The sequence below is a fragment of the Xylocopa sonorina genome, chromosome 1 (assembly GCF_050948175.1).
Source record: "Xylocopa sonorina isolate GNS202 chromosome 1, iyXylSono1_principal, whole genome shotgun sequence".
Classification (NCBI taxonomy): Eukaryota; Metazoa; Arthropoda; class Insecta; order Hymenoptera; family Apidae; genus Xylocopa; species Xylocopa sonorina.
Window position 1 is genome coordinate 16,196,771 of NC_135193.1, and position 13,899 is coordinate 16,210,669.

General features: G+C 52.9%; 1 protein-coding gene across 4 annotated transcripts in view; it reads right to left on the bottom strand.

Moving 5' to 3' along the window:
* The window catches only part of Hr38 (Hormone receptor-like in 38), a 33,572-nt gene extending 20,254 nt beyond the window's left edge, over positions 1-13,318 (bottom strand). For 2 of the 4 annotated variants that reach the window (XM_076909112.1, XM_076909109.1), the window contains exon 1: positions 12,086-12,408. In XM_076909112.1, coding sequence (XP_076765227.1) covers positions 12,086-12,347 — 262 coding nt within the window. In that variant the 5' untranslated portion in view covers positions 12,348-12,408. Of the gene's footprint in view, positions 1-7,185; positions 7,300-12,085; positions 12,409-13,170 lie in introns of those variants that run through there. The other 2 variants (XM_076909115.1, XM_076909118.1) reach the window with 2 other exon arrangements.
* Between the last annotated feature and the right edge of the window lie 581 nt (positions 13,319-13,899).

Genomic DNA, 13,899 nt, shown 5'->3' on the forward strand with positions numbered 1-13,899 from the left:
AATTGGCAACGAGGCGGCTGTCAATGGACGTTACGATTCATTGAACGGGTCTAATATTGAACTCGATTATTCCAAGATCCAGGGCAAGAGGGACGAGTCGATCTCCTCCTGATGTACAACGCGCGCACGCCGCCGCAGCCACGACCTCCGCGCTACCAATGAGTTATAACGCTCATTAATCAACGGAATCAATGTGAATTAAGAAACGCAACGCGCCACCTGTCAAACAATTTCGCGTGGTATCATGTACCGCTCGCGTAAGCCGACGCGAGTTATTAGCCCCATTAATCAGTTGCAGGCTAGCATTAACGTTAATGAAGAAAATCAACCAGCGCGGGAACCTGTTGCTGTCCATTTTCGACGTGTTAATATTCGCCCTGGATCCACTTCGTGGACCGCACTCGAGGCCTCGTAACGCGTGGAACGTTGAAACGATCCGGCTAACTGGCAACGAATCGATACCAAGAGAAGTCAAGAAGGAACGTCCTTCTCCCACTCGTTTCGCCACGCGATATTCATAAATTTCATTAGATCGTCTACTTTTTCACTTTCCCTCGTAAAATCGAACGTGTCCGCTCCATCTACCGTTCGTGTACCCGGTTTAGCTCGAATCCGTGGACGGAAATTGTGTTATCGTGGAACAAGTTTCGGGGTCGATTCGGTATCGATTTCGATTTCTCCTTGAAATTTCTCCACTGTCGGTGATCCCCTGGTCGCGATCGAGGCACCCAACGGAATGGCAACGCGGTGGCGGTTGAACAGAGAAAGAGAGAGAGAAATAGAGAGAGAGATGGAGGCAGGGTGGGAGAGACAAGTGAAAAAAGGGGAAAAAAGCGGAGAAGGAAAGACAGCCAGCAGCCACGATGGGGACAGACCAGAAGCGTGTGGCGGCGTGCGGTAGCGTGCACGTATGCGTGCGTGCCGGCGCGACAACGCGCCAGATAGGATCTCTCTGGTTGGTATGCGCCAGAGCGGGCAATACGCGACACCCATACCGTGGTCGGAAACGAGCTGCAGGTTCCGTGACCCCGAAACCGGGGATACGATCTCCCGTTGATACCAGCTACCGCTTGGGAGAAAAGCTCGTTCCCCCCTCGCGGTCGCACTGGCCAGCCCGCGAAACCTAATTGCTCGATAGCCATCGACCACAATTAATGAATATCAACCGCCTCGTTACCGCTATTTAAGATATTTAACTCGCCTTATCTTGTTAACCATTTGCAACCATTCGCAACCATCCGATTCTCGTATGAGAATTGAAACGTATCGAAATTGTAATTGACGACACGGTTGGGAAACGATCGACAGTGAGAAGCTACGTCGATTATCGTAGCGGGGGATTATTCGTGGTAACAATGGCGATGGTTAATTCGTCGAGGATACGGAATGAAATCTTTATCGTCGGGATAATTATACGCGACAGTGTCGCGGAGCCGAGCGAGGCTGCGCGATTCAACGAGAAATGAAATAAAGTTAACACGTGTAACGTAGGAGGAACGAGCGAGTGCTTTCTATCCGACTGGATGGAAATTAGAGCGGGATCTGCGCGAGAAGCAAAAAGGTCGCGATGGATTGGAGTGGGTGGAATGCTGCTGCTGCATTATAACGCGTATCTCTTTCACGGTTTTTATTTTGGTGAACGTACGGAATTGGAATCTATGGAGTAGTGTGTTCCTTTGACGGCGTTCGGTACGCTGGCCGCCTACTATTTTCAATTAACGTCAGCCATCATTCAAGATATTCTTCTGGCAACAGGAAGTGACGCGATGCACGCATTTTTCCCCTACCGATGTAAATTAATTACTCGTACACGTCTCCCGTGTAATTACACGGCCCTTTACGATGTAACGGGACGAGCGTAAACTAATTAGTTCCCATTCGGCAAGCGTATATTTCACCAACTGACATCGCGAGGCACCCACGCGAGCAAATACAATGCTCGAACGCGCATTTTTCCGAAGCCAGTCAAAAGCAATACTCCTCTCTGTTCCTGAAACTCCTTTTACGGGACCATCGCGCGCTTTTTGATCCCTTGATTCAACTGCAACGAGGATTCAGTCGGAAAATACGTGGCGTACGTGGATCGCTTTATTTTTGCTTCGACGATCGGCGCAGGACCGGTTGATGCCTACCTACAGGCGGATACATCCACTAAAACATAATTGGATGTAAACACGATCGATCGATGCGATCGAAGCGGCGTATAAATCATCGACGAGGCTACGAACCGATAATCTGCTGGATGGCCGTACAAACTGGTCGTGTCAGTACGTTACCAGCGATCTATACAAACACCCGTCACGCGTAAATCGACCCTTCGCCGATGCGCGTTTAAGTGGATACTCCGCGAATACAATTACACCCTTTGCTGAAATATTATAAATTCCACGAAATCAACCATCTGCACCGGTCATCCTGTCCCTAAGGAGATGTACCTTTTATTCCCATCCTCGACGGTATCGCGGGCAATTTATTGCATAAATTCGAATAAATTTATACGTTCTTTAAACAAGAGCGTTAAATTAAAGAGCGCTGGAAATACCCTGGTAGAAAAGAGACGCCACGGTGGAAATAGTTCGATTGTAGGTGGCTACAAAGGTCAGCCTCGCTATTTAAAGTAGAACGTCGCGCGGTCCCCGTGGTCCATGAATGAGTAAAGAACCGTCGAATCGGGACTGGGTTCCATTCAAATATCACCGCGTCCCCCTTTCATTCATCTCGCTCTCGATTCATACCGACGAGGATCGTTTAATTATCGCGCGACGTCCGCATCCCCCGACGCGAGGAGGCGCGGCGAAACAAATATCGCATCAATTCGCGTGTCATCGCGGTGAAACGGCGCCGACAGTTCAGCAGCGAGGAGTCTCTCAGGCATCGTAGCTAACGAGCCGAGCCGCGGGGATGCCGCGAAGACACCGGTAACAGGGACTCGTTCGTACACGAGTGGCGTAGCGTGCAACAAACGAGTGATTTAGTCGCTTAGATCGAGGTCCGCATACCGAACGACTGTGACCGACTCAGGACGGACCGGGACCCCGTTGGGCCTCGAGGCCTCAAGGCCGGCGAGCTCGTAAAGTCAATTCGTGCCTCTCCCTCGCTCGACCAAGCGGATTTTCATCGCGCCAGACGAAGACGCGCGTCGGTTTGCAACCTGCTGCTTCGCCACAGCCGCAGCTACCAGCTGGGGTCCCCGCTACCGCGATCAGAGACTCTTACACGCGGTTAATGTTAATGTTCGCAAATTGTGCGTTACGTCCGTACGCCAACGAAATTACCGGGGTGAGAGTGAAGCCCCGGGTACGTGTTATTCTCGAGTTGACGCCGTGGAATTTCGCATAACTTTCTATCGGATGATTTCGCGTTCAATTTACGAGCAATTTAATAGATTGCGAATAAAGTAGACTCCTCGCGCGGTATATTGGTAGAAGATTAAACGGTGGATCGTAGAAACTGTTACTTCGTATTTTCGAAACACTGTAGAGACACGGTATAATAGTCGCGTGATTTACCGGCCGCTTAAAAAGTGGCTACGATCACCTTGGGAAGTAATAACGCCGCCATTAGTCCACGTTTGAATTCATTGCCCTATCTTTTTTTCTCGATGCACTTCTTTTTTTTGCCGCTTTTACGTCTATGCTAATTTATCGTTGGCGAACGAGTCGTGCTTACGGATAGGCTGCGCGGCGCGCAGATTCACGAGAAAGATACGCTTCCTGGAGGGCACCCGCGGGACGCGAAACCGCGGTGAAAAGCAGAAAACGCGCGCGCGCCCCGTTAAATTGGGACACGTAGCGCGGCGATTCTACGAAATTTATATCTGATCGGCGGCAGCGCGGGCTAATCAGCCGCGGATAGACGCACGCTCGATGTCGGATCGCCGGCTGGAAAACAGAACGACAACACATCTGATAAAACTGCATCGACGCTGGAGTTTGCGCGGGACTCGTGAAAGAATCAAACGCGAGCCCATTCTCGCCGATCGAACTTCGACCGCGCGCTAAACTTTTCCCTCCGCTACCCCTTAACCATCGTTACCACCCTTTAACCAGCTAATCTGCTCGAAAAATATAACCCTCCATCCGTGTCTCAGTGGTATCTGAAAAAATCGAAAAAGATCCTCTCATTTGCGCGATACTACGTTTTTACGAGACACCTCTCAAGTCACATAAAATTTCCAATATTTCGATAAAACGATTAAAACCAAGGAACAAATCGGATTATTTCTGGCAACGATCGAAAGCGCGGAGAACGCAACGTTAGTCGAAAAGAATCCACCCCGCTCGATTCCACCTGTTAAAATTGAACGCTCGATATCGCGGCGGTCTATCCCCTTTAACTGGCGGCCTTGCTCGCCCCCGTTAAGCAGGCTCAGCTGCACACGTATAGGAACGAGCACGCTCGCAACCCTCGGTGTGGGTCGTCAACACACAGCCAGACGAGAAACTTTGTCTCCCCTACCACCGCAGTTGCTACCCTTGCACAGCTGCTTTCCACCCCTCCTGATCCACCGTCGCTTCGACCGCCACCCTCCCTCCGCCCCCTCGGCTAGTGATGTCATACTGCGACGTCGTTGATGACGTCATTGTTGTACCGCAGTTCCGTTCATCGATCGTCGCCCACCCCTCGTCTCGTTCAGGGGCGGAAAACCGGGTGCCCTCGTTCGCTACGCTTTGCCGGCTATTTTCCACCGCGCATCAAACAGGCCTGTTTTGGTACCGCGACCACTGTTTCTGACCGCGGTTTTGCTACCAATCGCACGATCCTTTGATAATGTTCCAGGATATTTTGGACGTTATTGACTCTCGCAGAGGCAACTGCGAGGGAAACATCGGAAGTGTCTTGAATACGTTTGAAAGTTGCGTTACGAGCGATCGCGATACGAGTCTCCTCGACGACAATTTTACTCCCGCGTTACACACGAACCCTAAGATCGGAGCAGCTCGCTACAATGTTGCCCCGGCTGTCCTTGACTCGTTCCGCGGAATTCACGCACCGCTAGGTCTCGGGCTCCCCTTGATCGCGCGTTTCGATGTGCTCGGTACTCCTCACGTGTTTGAATAAAGTTAGTGTGACGATCATTATGCGTCACCGGTAACGTTAATGAGGCGACTTTCGACGCATTAGCGACGCAACACTCCCTGATAGGCCGGTAGGATAGAACGATAAATCAGCGGTGGGAGACAGAACGGTAGAGCGTAAGAATTTATTAGTGGTATCGACAGTAGCCAATCGACGACTTTTCATATAACTGTTCCGAGCATTCCCCGGCGAGGTCATGCCCAAGGGGACGACAGCTTTCTTGCATGAAAATTAAACGACGAGCCTCGTTTATACATCGCGGAAAACGGACAGATCAACGCTTTTCCGTTTTCATCGAGTAATCGAGTGGCGAACGCGCGAGCGATTGGTAGCGTCGGATTCGTGCGTCTCGTGGCTCTCGCGTGAATCGTTCGTCGAGGTTCGATGGATCAGCGCCGGAAATCCGTGGATCTCGGCTACGAAAGTGAAAAAAAAAACTCTCGATTCGCGAGTTGTTCGCCAAGCCAACCAGATTTGCTGCGTTGAATCAATACAGACCGCCCCGTCAGTGGCACCAACCAGCCGACACATGTTGCGATACTCTCGTTCCCGGGTCGGCTAGAACGCGGTTACGACGGTTCAACATTTTCGCGAGCCAGCGATGAAACGGAATAGTTCTCGAGCGAATCATCGTGTTACAAGGTGAAAAACATTCAGTACTGAGGCACGTAACAGTCAGACAACTCGGCGGAGTAACAACCTATTCTTTTTCTCCCTGTGACAGGCTCCCGCGTTTCTACACGATGACATCACACACGAGACTTACTTCGCTCCGGCGCGGATAAAACTGCCGTTATATTTACAGCGAGAAAGTAACAGGAGAAGTGACACCGATCAATCGACACTCTCGTTGCGAGCCCTGCGCCGTCTGTTCGCCGCGATTTACATAAATACTCGGCATCCAACGAGAACACGGTGCTCTCACGTCCGATACCGATCTCTCGATTAACAATACCGTCAATTAGCGAGGCCTGTGCACACACGCCACCCAGGTACTCCCAGGTATTTAATAACACTCGATCCTACATCGACATCCCTAATTTCCAATCAACCGACGCCCTCAAACCGCCACCCAGCCGTGCGACCCCGCGAATGCTTGATACCCAGTTAGCAACACCCCCCCGAAATATCACCTTGGACCAGATTCCAGTCAGCCAATGAGCATCGCACCGCCTCGCGCCCCTCGTCCACCCCGTCGATCCTCTTCGCGATCGATCGAGGCGATTCTTTTTTTCTTTTTTTTTTCTAACGGCCGGTCATTCACCAAAGACTGGCACCGCAGCGGTATTTACGCTCGCGACGACGCCGCGAGAAGCTCGCACGGGCGGCGGCGAGGCACGCTCGCGATGCGTCGTCACCGTTTCTGTTTTGGCACGAGTCGTTGCTCCACCGTTTTTCCGCGGTTACAACGTCACGCGGAACCCAGCCGAGACGGCAGCTAATCCTGAGCATCTCGTCGTATCGCGCGCATTTAAATTTAGCCACTGCCACGCCGACTGTTACGCGAGCAAACAGCCGAACGGCGCGTCGGCTATCGACGGTTATCACACGATCGTCGCTGTTTCCGGGAAACGATTGCGCGACGACGCGCTCGCGACACCTCCGCGGAAATCGCGGATGCCACGTGACGCGCGCGCCTCAAGGTCGCGGGCCTGAACGCGCAGCCTTAAGTCGCGAATGGTCACTGATCCTTCGCGGATCTCGACGTCGGATAATTCGATGATGTAACGCTCGTATTTTTCCCTCCTCGAATAGAGACTAATTCGGTCGCTCGAAGTATCGATCTATCCGCCGGATTGAAGCATCCGTCCCGTCCGCGCGACGACCAGTCGGAAATGACGCACGAAACTGCGGATTCGTTATTGTAAAACATCGTCTATATCGATAATCACCGTGGGAGTAGTAATTTTAAGCTTCTCCCACGTCACTGATATCATTCGGCGCACGTAGAATCGTCACAGCGTCTTTGGAATCGATAATAAAAAAAAGAAGCGAGACAGAGAGCCAGAGGGGGAGAGAAAAAGAGAGATAGAGGTAGAGAGAGAGAGAGAGAGAGAGAGAGAAAAGGCGGTTCGAAATAGACCGCGGTGATCGATAGGAAGTTACCTCATTTCCAGCGAACGGGATATCGCTGCGACGGGAGAGCGATCAGCAGAGGCTCGAGGAGGCACGGGTCTCGCGGCACATGCGAAAACTTGAGCGATTTCATGCCTGGCAGAGAGTAGCACGTTCGTAACTTTCGTAAACACTCGAAAGTTCGTCGAGCAGCTCGCAAACGGTTTCACTGCGTCACCGTTTCCGTAGGCGGGACCGGGAAAAACCTCGACGACGCGATTCCGCGTTACGCGATGATGCGGTCCGTGACGCGGAAAACTCGTGGGAATCTCGTGACGGACGCGAATACGCGGCACCGGGCGATATCGACGGCACAACCGGTAGCCAACAACGACGACGACAACGTCGACGGTGGTGGCGAAGACGGCGACGAGAACGGCAATGCATAACGCCCGAAATAGCGTCGTCGTCCTTGGCGGTGTACGTGTGACGTCGTCATGCCGTCGGTCGGTCGATGACGAACGGGGGCGGCGTAGTGACGTCAGAGTTAAGGCTAGAGTGAGAAAGAGGGAGAGAGAGAGAGAGAGAGAGCGTCGCGACGCTCGCGCGGAGTTTGCGCGCGAACGCTCCGCCGTGCGTCAAGTTTGAATGAAACTAACCACCGCGAGGGAATACACTCGCGCAGCCATCCGCGTCGTTATGTATATTCTTTCACCAGCGGGAGACCGTTTCTCGCGCTCACCGGCTGGTCGATTAAAAAGACGCTTAGCCATACAAATCTCGACCAGCCGATTGCGTCGTTCCATGACGTAATCGATCGCGAGTCCGTTTTACGGTACCTCGAATTTCGGGACGCGCCTCGCACGTAAACGCGAATCGTTGCACGCGAGGCGATTCCGATCGTGGTTGTTTACGTGGAAATAAAACAGATTCGGAGTAAACATCGTATATTTAACGAACGCACCGCCCTCGACGATGCGTTCCGTTCTTGAGGATGATAAATATCGATCGACCAAAGGAAGATAGCGCGCCGCTACTGGTCGCGCGTTTTCAAGATCGCGAATGGATTGTCAGCACGATTGCTGGTGACGATTCGCGATTTCGGTGGAGACGCGAGTTCTCCCGTGGCTGTTTACCGATCGATCGCGTCGGATGGACGCGCGGAACAGCGTCCGCAGGAATTATAGCCCGCCTTACCGGGCGGCGTCGAAACTCGCGCGGTAAAATCTATTTCAGGTGAAACAAGGCCGCGCGTTAGCTGGTCGCGTTACACATTTTTACTCGGTTCGCCCGAATTACCATAAACCTGTCGGGCATACGGCCCAGCCTCGTCAAACTGACGTTACGCGGCTCGCATACGATTTCCGTGGCCACGATCACGTCTGCCGTCGTCGATCTCCTCGTCCGTCGAAACCTATTCTCGCTTCCGCGGCAAAAGCCCGCCGTTTCGAGTCGAAGTTACATACGCGCGATCGTTATCGATCGGCCGTTAATCAACCGTGTTAAAATACAACGAATCAAGTCCTCCCGGTATTTATAGCGCCACTGTCCGACTACTGACCCTTTCACTGCTGGCACGCGCGTTCATATGCGTCAACGTCACCTATCGATCCTAGAGTCATTATGCGAGTCACAATCTCATTACAAGCGGCTCGAGTAATCATTCTTTGTCCCGAGGAGCGAACCTTTCGATATCCGCCGCTAATCAGATTCAACTGGTTCCATGACAAGGTGAAGAGACGCGCGAATGCGATGAAAACGAAAACGAACGGGAAACACTGGCGGATATTTTTCTGAAACTTGGCGCGATTCGAAACGCGTTTTCCTCAAGAAATGATTCTTCCGTGTTCTCTCTCCTGTCCCGTGACAATCAACGCAATTTAACGTTGCGCAACGCGAAATTACCACGAGCCGATCGAATATTCATCGACGAGCGTCGTCTGTTTTGATTAATCGTAATCACCGACGGCGTCGCGGCCGCGGTTTTTCCGTCCCACGAAAACCCGTGCGCTCGCACGCGTCGTCGAACGCTTTTCGTGGCTGGAACCGCATCGCATTCGGCGCCATTGCATAATTGAAGAAGCGGCGTAGCATTTATGCAATATGAATCGCCGGAACGCCCACAAACGCCGCGTCTTTTCACCCTCTGTTCCTTCGCCCCCAGGCTCCTCGAGTTGCTTCCTGGTCGCGTGTCCCGCGCCGGAAACAACAGCCTATTCCCCGCCCACGCGAAGCCGCAGCCTCATGAAAAACGCAACGCCGCAATCGAGCGTCGTTCCAGCCGCGTACCTGTCATCGCCTACCCCTTTTTTTCTTCTCTTTCATCCGACGCGACGATATCAGTCACCCCAGTTGCGCGTCTCCGCGGGAACAATTGGATCGCGTTATCTCGCCTCGAACGAACGTGGAGCGTGGATCGAGCGATCGCGCCTCGTGCATTTCGATCGCCCTGATGATTCACGATACGAAAGGTGGCGTCGAAACGCGTGTCGCTTTCGAATCGAGATTGCCAAGCGGCGAACAACGGTGCGTTAGACGTGGCGTCGTACGCGTCGGTCGTTCATCGTTCTAACACGCCGGAAACGTGAAAAGTGTAACGGCACGTGACGCACGGTGCGCGTCTTCGCCGTCTCTTTGGTCGCCTTTGTGTCCCGGCCAAGTAGCCACGGATCGCCTGCCTCGCACGTATATTTAGTTTGCCCAGTAAAACAATGCAATTGGCCTCTAGGAAGCGCTGCCCGTCCCACGGGCAATCGCCGTCAAAATACTATCCAAATTTACGATTCCGCGAACGATCGCGATTATTTTCACTTGGCCATTTAACGATTTCGTTGATCGGTCGAAATCGGTGCGCTTTACGTTTTGCTGCCGCGTCCAAGCTAAAACGCTCCGCAGATCTTCTGCGTCGATTCGAAACGATATCGGATTTTATCTCTTCCGAAAAGTCCGTGTAAAGCGTATTACATCGTCTCTCGTCTACGATTGTAATCGACTCTGGTTACACGTTTGTTCCCGCGCCTCATCGATAACATAATAATATCTAATTTCGCCACTCGAGGCCTCGTCGAACGCCATAAATTGGCGAGACACGATTATCTCTAATAAAAACAATTGCGTTTCGCTACCGCGGACCGTGATCGATCAAAGATTCGATCATCGCCACGCGACATACGATAGCAAAGAGATAGAGAGAGAGATAGAGAGAGAAAGAGAGAAGATGCGCATGGCGCGCGTACGCGGAGCGCTTTAAAAGAATCAAGTAGTTACAGACGTGCCAGCTCAGACGGCCGACGATGCACGTCTCGCTAATGTCTGAGCTCGATTGCACCTAACTACTTGCGCCGTTGAAACGACTGAACGCGCGCGCTATTAAACCGCGATACACTCGCGCAGCGACACGTGTCACCGGCTACCTGTAAAACCAAATCGGTTCTACCAGCCAGATAGCTCGTTTCCGTTAAGCGAGAGGAGAACGAAAGGCCGTCGCCGGATCGATTGATTGGATTTCTCGATCGCGATACGTTTATCAACCGCAGCTCCCGTCCCTGCTCGAGCGCGATCATTTTTGCCCCTCCACCCCCGCTCCATCGACCGAAACTCGCATAGATCGCAATTACATGCCCACGTAACCGGTCCGAGCGACAGTCGATCGAGTATCGCGAGTTTTCGAACGCTGCCCGCGACACGGCCGGGCATTTAGCGGGCGGAAGTCATAAGCGTTGATTTACCATTGTCACGGTCGTTACTCCCGCGGTTAACGCGGACCTGACAATCGGTTTTCGCAATTCGAGCGGCCAGCAATCGCCGCAATGCATCGGCGAAACCAGTGACCGCACCTGCACTCGCTCTCTACGCGCCGGTTATATTTGTTCGCGTACTCTCTTCTTTCTTGCGCGGGCAGGTCTCGTGCGGGCCAAGTATGTACGCGGAAAAGAAACGCCTGCCTTGCACTCGGCCCACTGCCAGACTATATTTACTTTAACGTGCCGATTACACCTGTAAAGTGCCGTATCGAACCGTAGCCTAGGCCCGATCGAACGCAACCGCCCGGGCTCTCGAATATGGAATCCGTCGCTAAGCGCGCTGCCCGACTGGCGTCGATGAATAATTTAAGGGCTGAGAGATATATACGCGCCGACACGGTGACGACAAGGGGACGAACGAGAGCAGGGGGGGATGACGATGACGATGGTGGTGATTTTCGGATGCGATCGATCGCGACGGATAAGAGAGATGGCACGCGCGTAGACGCGCGTCAGGATATGCTCGCGAATGTGAATCGCGCGGTCGATCGAAGTTGCGAAGAGCGAAGTTTAAAAAAAGAAAGTGTCGATCTACCGCTGCGTCGAAAGAAGGTTCGCGACCAATCGACGAGCCGCAGCCTCTAGATCCTTTTCACAGCACCAACCGATTGGCCACGAGGCGAACCTCGAGAGGGGGCGATTCGTCCCTTCGCTCTATCGTTCGCACCTCATCTGCATTTCGTTGGCTCCCTCGGTCTTTAATGCCATGCCCATATTAACCTTTTGTCGTTTTCCCAACAACGGTTCGTGCGAGCTCGCAGCGCGCGCCATTGTCCTCGAGTGTTCGATCGGCTCGGGATGGTGCAAACGTCTACTCCGCGGCGGCCGTCCCCGCGGCTCGACGAAAGACGCGGCAAGTAAATCGAAAACGATTACGATCGAGGAAAAGGTCGGCCTAGAGCAGAGTACACGATGCGTCGATCCATCTTCGTCATCGATAATCATCGTAAATCGGGACCGTTACCACCACCATCACCACCACCACCACCTTTTAACCACAACCTGTCAACCATCAGCGAGCATTCGCGTACGATTCCCCTCGTACGGACGACGGATAAACTATACGCAGAGGCCTTTCTTTCGTTCTCTATTTTGCTTTACTTTTTTTTTTTTTTTTTTTTTGTTTTTGGTTCACGTTTTTGACTTACACTTGTTCCAGTGATCGTGGCGTTGCGCCGCGTGGTGCTCGAAGTTCCGATGATGGTCATGATTGTTGTTGGTGTCCGCCGCAATGGTGACCGGGTGGTACGGTGTAGTCGGGTGATGGATCGTCGTCGATCGATCTCGTTGATCGTGATCGCGATCGTGATCGTGATCGACGAGTAGATGCCTGCCGGTGGTAGCACGCTGGTGGGTGGCCGCAGCGCCGACTGCGGCTGCTTCCGTGGCTGTGTCCTCCACGGTACGCATCGTACGTACGGTCAACACTGTCGCGTCTCGTTTTTATTCGTTTCATTCACCAAATCCAGATCGGACGACGATCGATGCCCGCGTGGCTCGCGGTCATCCCTCGCACTTCTTTTCTTTTTTTTTCTCTTTCCCTTCTCCGTGCAGCTTCGAGTGCGTCCTCTCTCGAAGCGAAGATCTCTCCTCGGTCCTGCACGCGAGGCGGACGAGGCCGCGCAAGCGCGCACGTGCGCGCGCGCGATCGGGACGCTAAACGGAAAAGCGAGTTTCCGAAAGTTTACACGTGGCTCGAGCGACAGCTGATCATCGGCGATGGAACGCGCGGGATCGAGCAAAGTTCGCGGCAGCCGATCGATTAGAATCGACGGATCGTCCGCGGTTTACTTGACACGGATGCTCGTTGAACCCAAACGGTTCGAGCGATTATAGTTGTGTGTTTACAAGTTCGCTCGCCTGATGAATGAAACGTACGTACATGTTCGTGGAACGGGCGGCATTCGCGGGATGCGTGTTACGTGGAACGGGTCGAGCGATGATAAGCGACGGGTGAGAGTGAAAGGGGATGAAGAGTCGTTGCGAGCGAAAAAACTCACGGTCGATAATTCTCACGGCTCGTGGAACACCGGTTGTGCGGCCGAGGGAACGTGGAATTCCTCGGCTGTATCATTATCGACGTGGTTAAAACGAGAAACGGGACAAGAGAAACGGAACGAGTACGTGCTCTCTCTGCAACGTGGTTCTCCAGCCGAAAGAAGCCGCACACACACAACTCACCCACAGCACATGAGAAAAGAAAAACAGCGGTTGACACACGTGTATCACCGACCTGTCTGCGTTGTCGTAGGGCCGAATAAATCCTTGAGGAATAGGTCTTCGGAGGTCAGCACTCCACCGAGGAGCTCGAACACTTCTCGCATGCAGAATCCTGTGTCGCGTTCCTCCCGACGAAATCTTATCGTTCCTCCGTCCCAAGGGGCGACGACATCGTGCTCGCTGTTATCCCGGCGCTCTTCCAAGTTCTCAGCATCCGATCAGCCCCCCAGGGATACCCGATTGTCCTCCGGAAATATCGAAACCGGTGCTTTCCGGGTCGCGTGTTCGCGCAGCTTCGAAACAGGAAGCTGTCAAAAGGCGCACGGTATCACGAGAGACACGCGGAACCACGCGCCGTTCCGAACGCGCCAATAGCCTCCCTCTCTCCCGTTGGTCACGCGAAACTCAAACACAAACGTCCTTGGCTGCACCACCTTTTTCTTCCTCTGGCTCCGCGTGTGTAATCCCCAGTTTTCTCACACTTGACACACCGGTCAGCCTCACGATTTACTCACGATTCTGTTTCGCACACCGAACAGATCCACAGATAGCCGGACCGTACACCCGATCCTCGATCGTTTACGTGATTTACCGGCTAACCGGACGACACGGATCCCTTCGTATACGCGTTGACGTCGCGTACGATCGAGTAGAAGAGAAAGAAAAAAAGTCAGAGAAAAAGTGTGTGTGAGAGAGAGAGAGAATGTGTGTCAGAGAGAAAGAGAGAGAGAAAGGGAGAGAG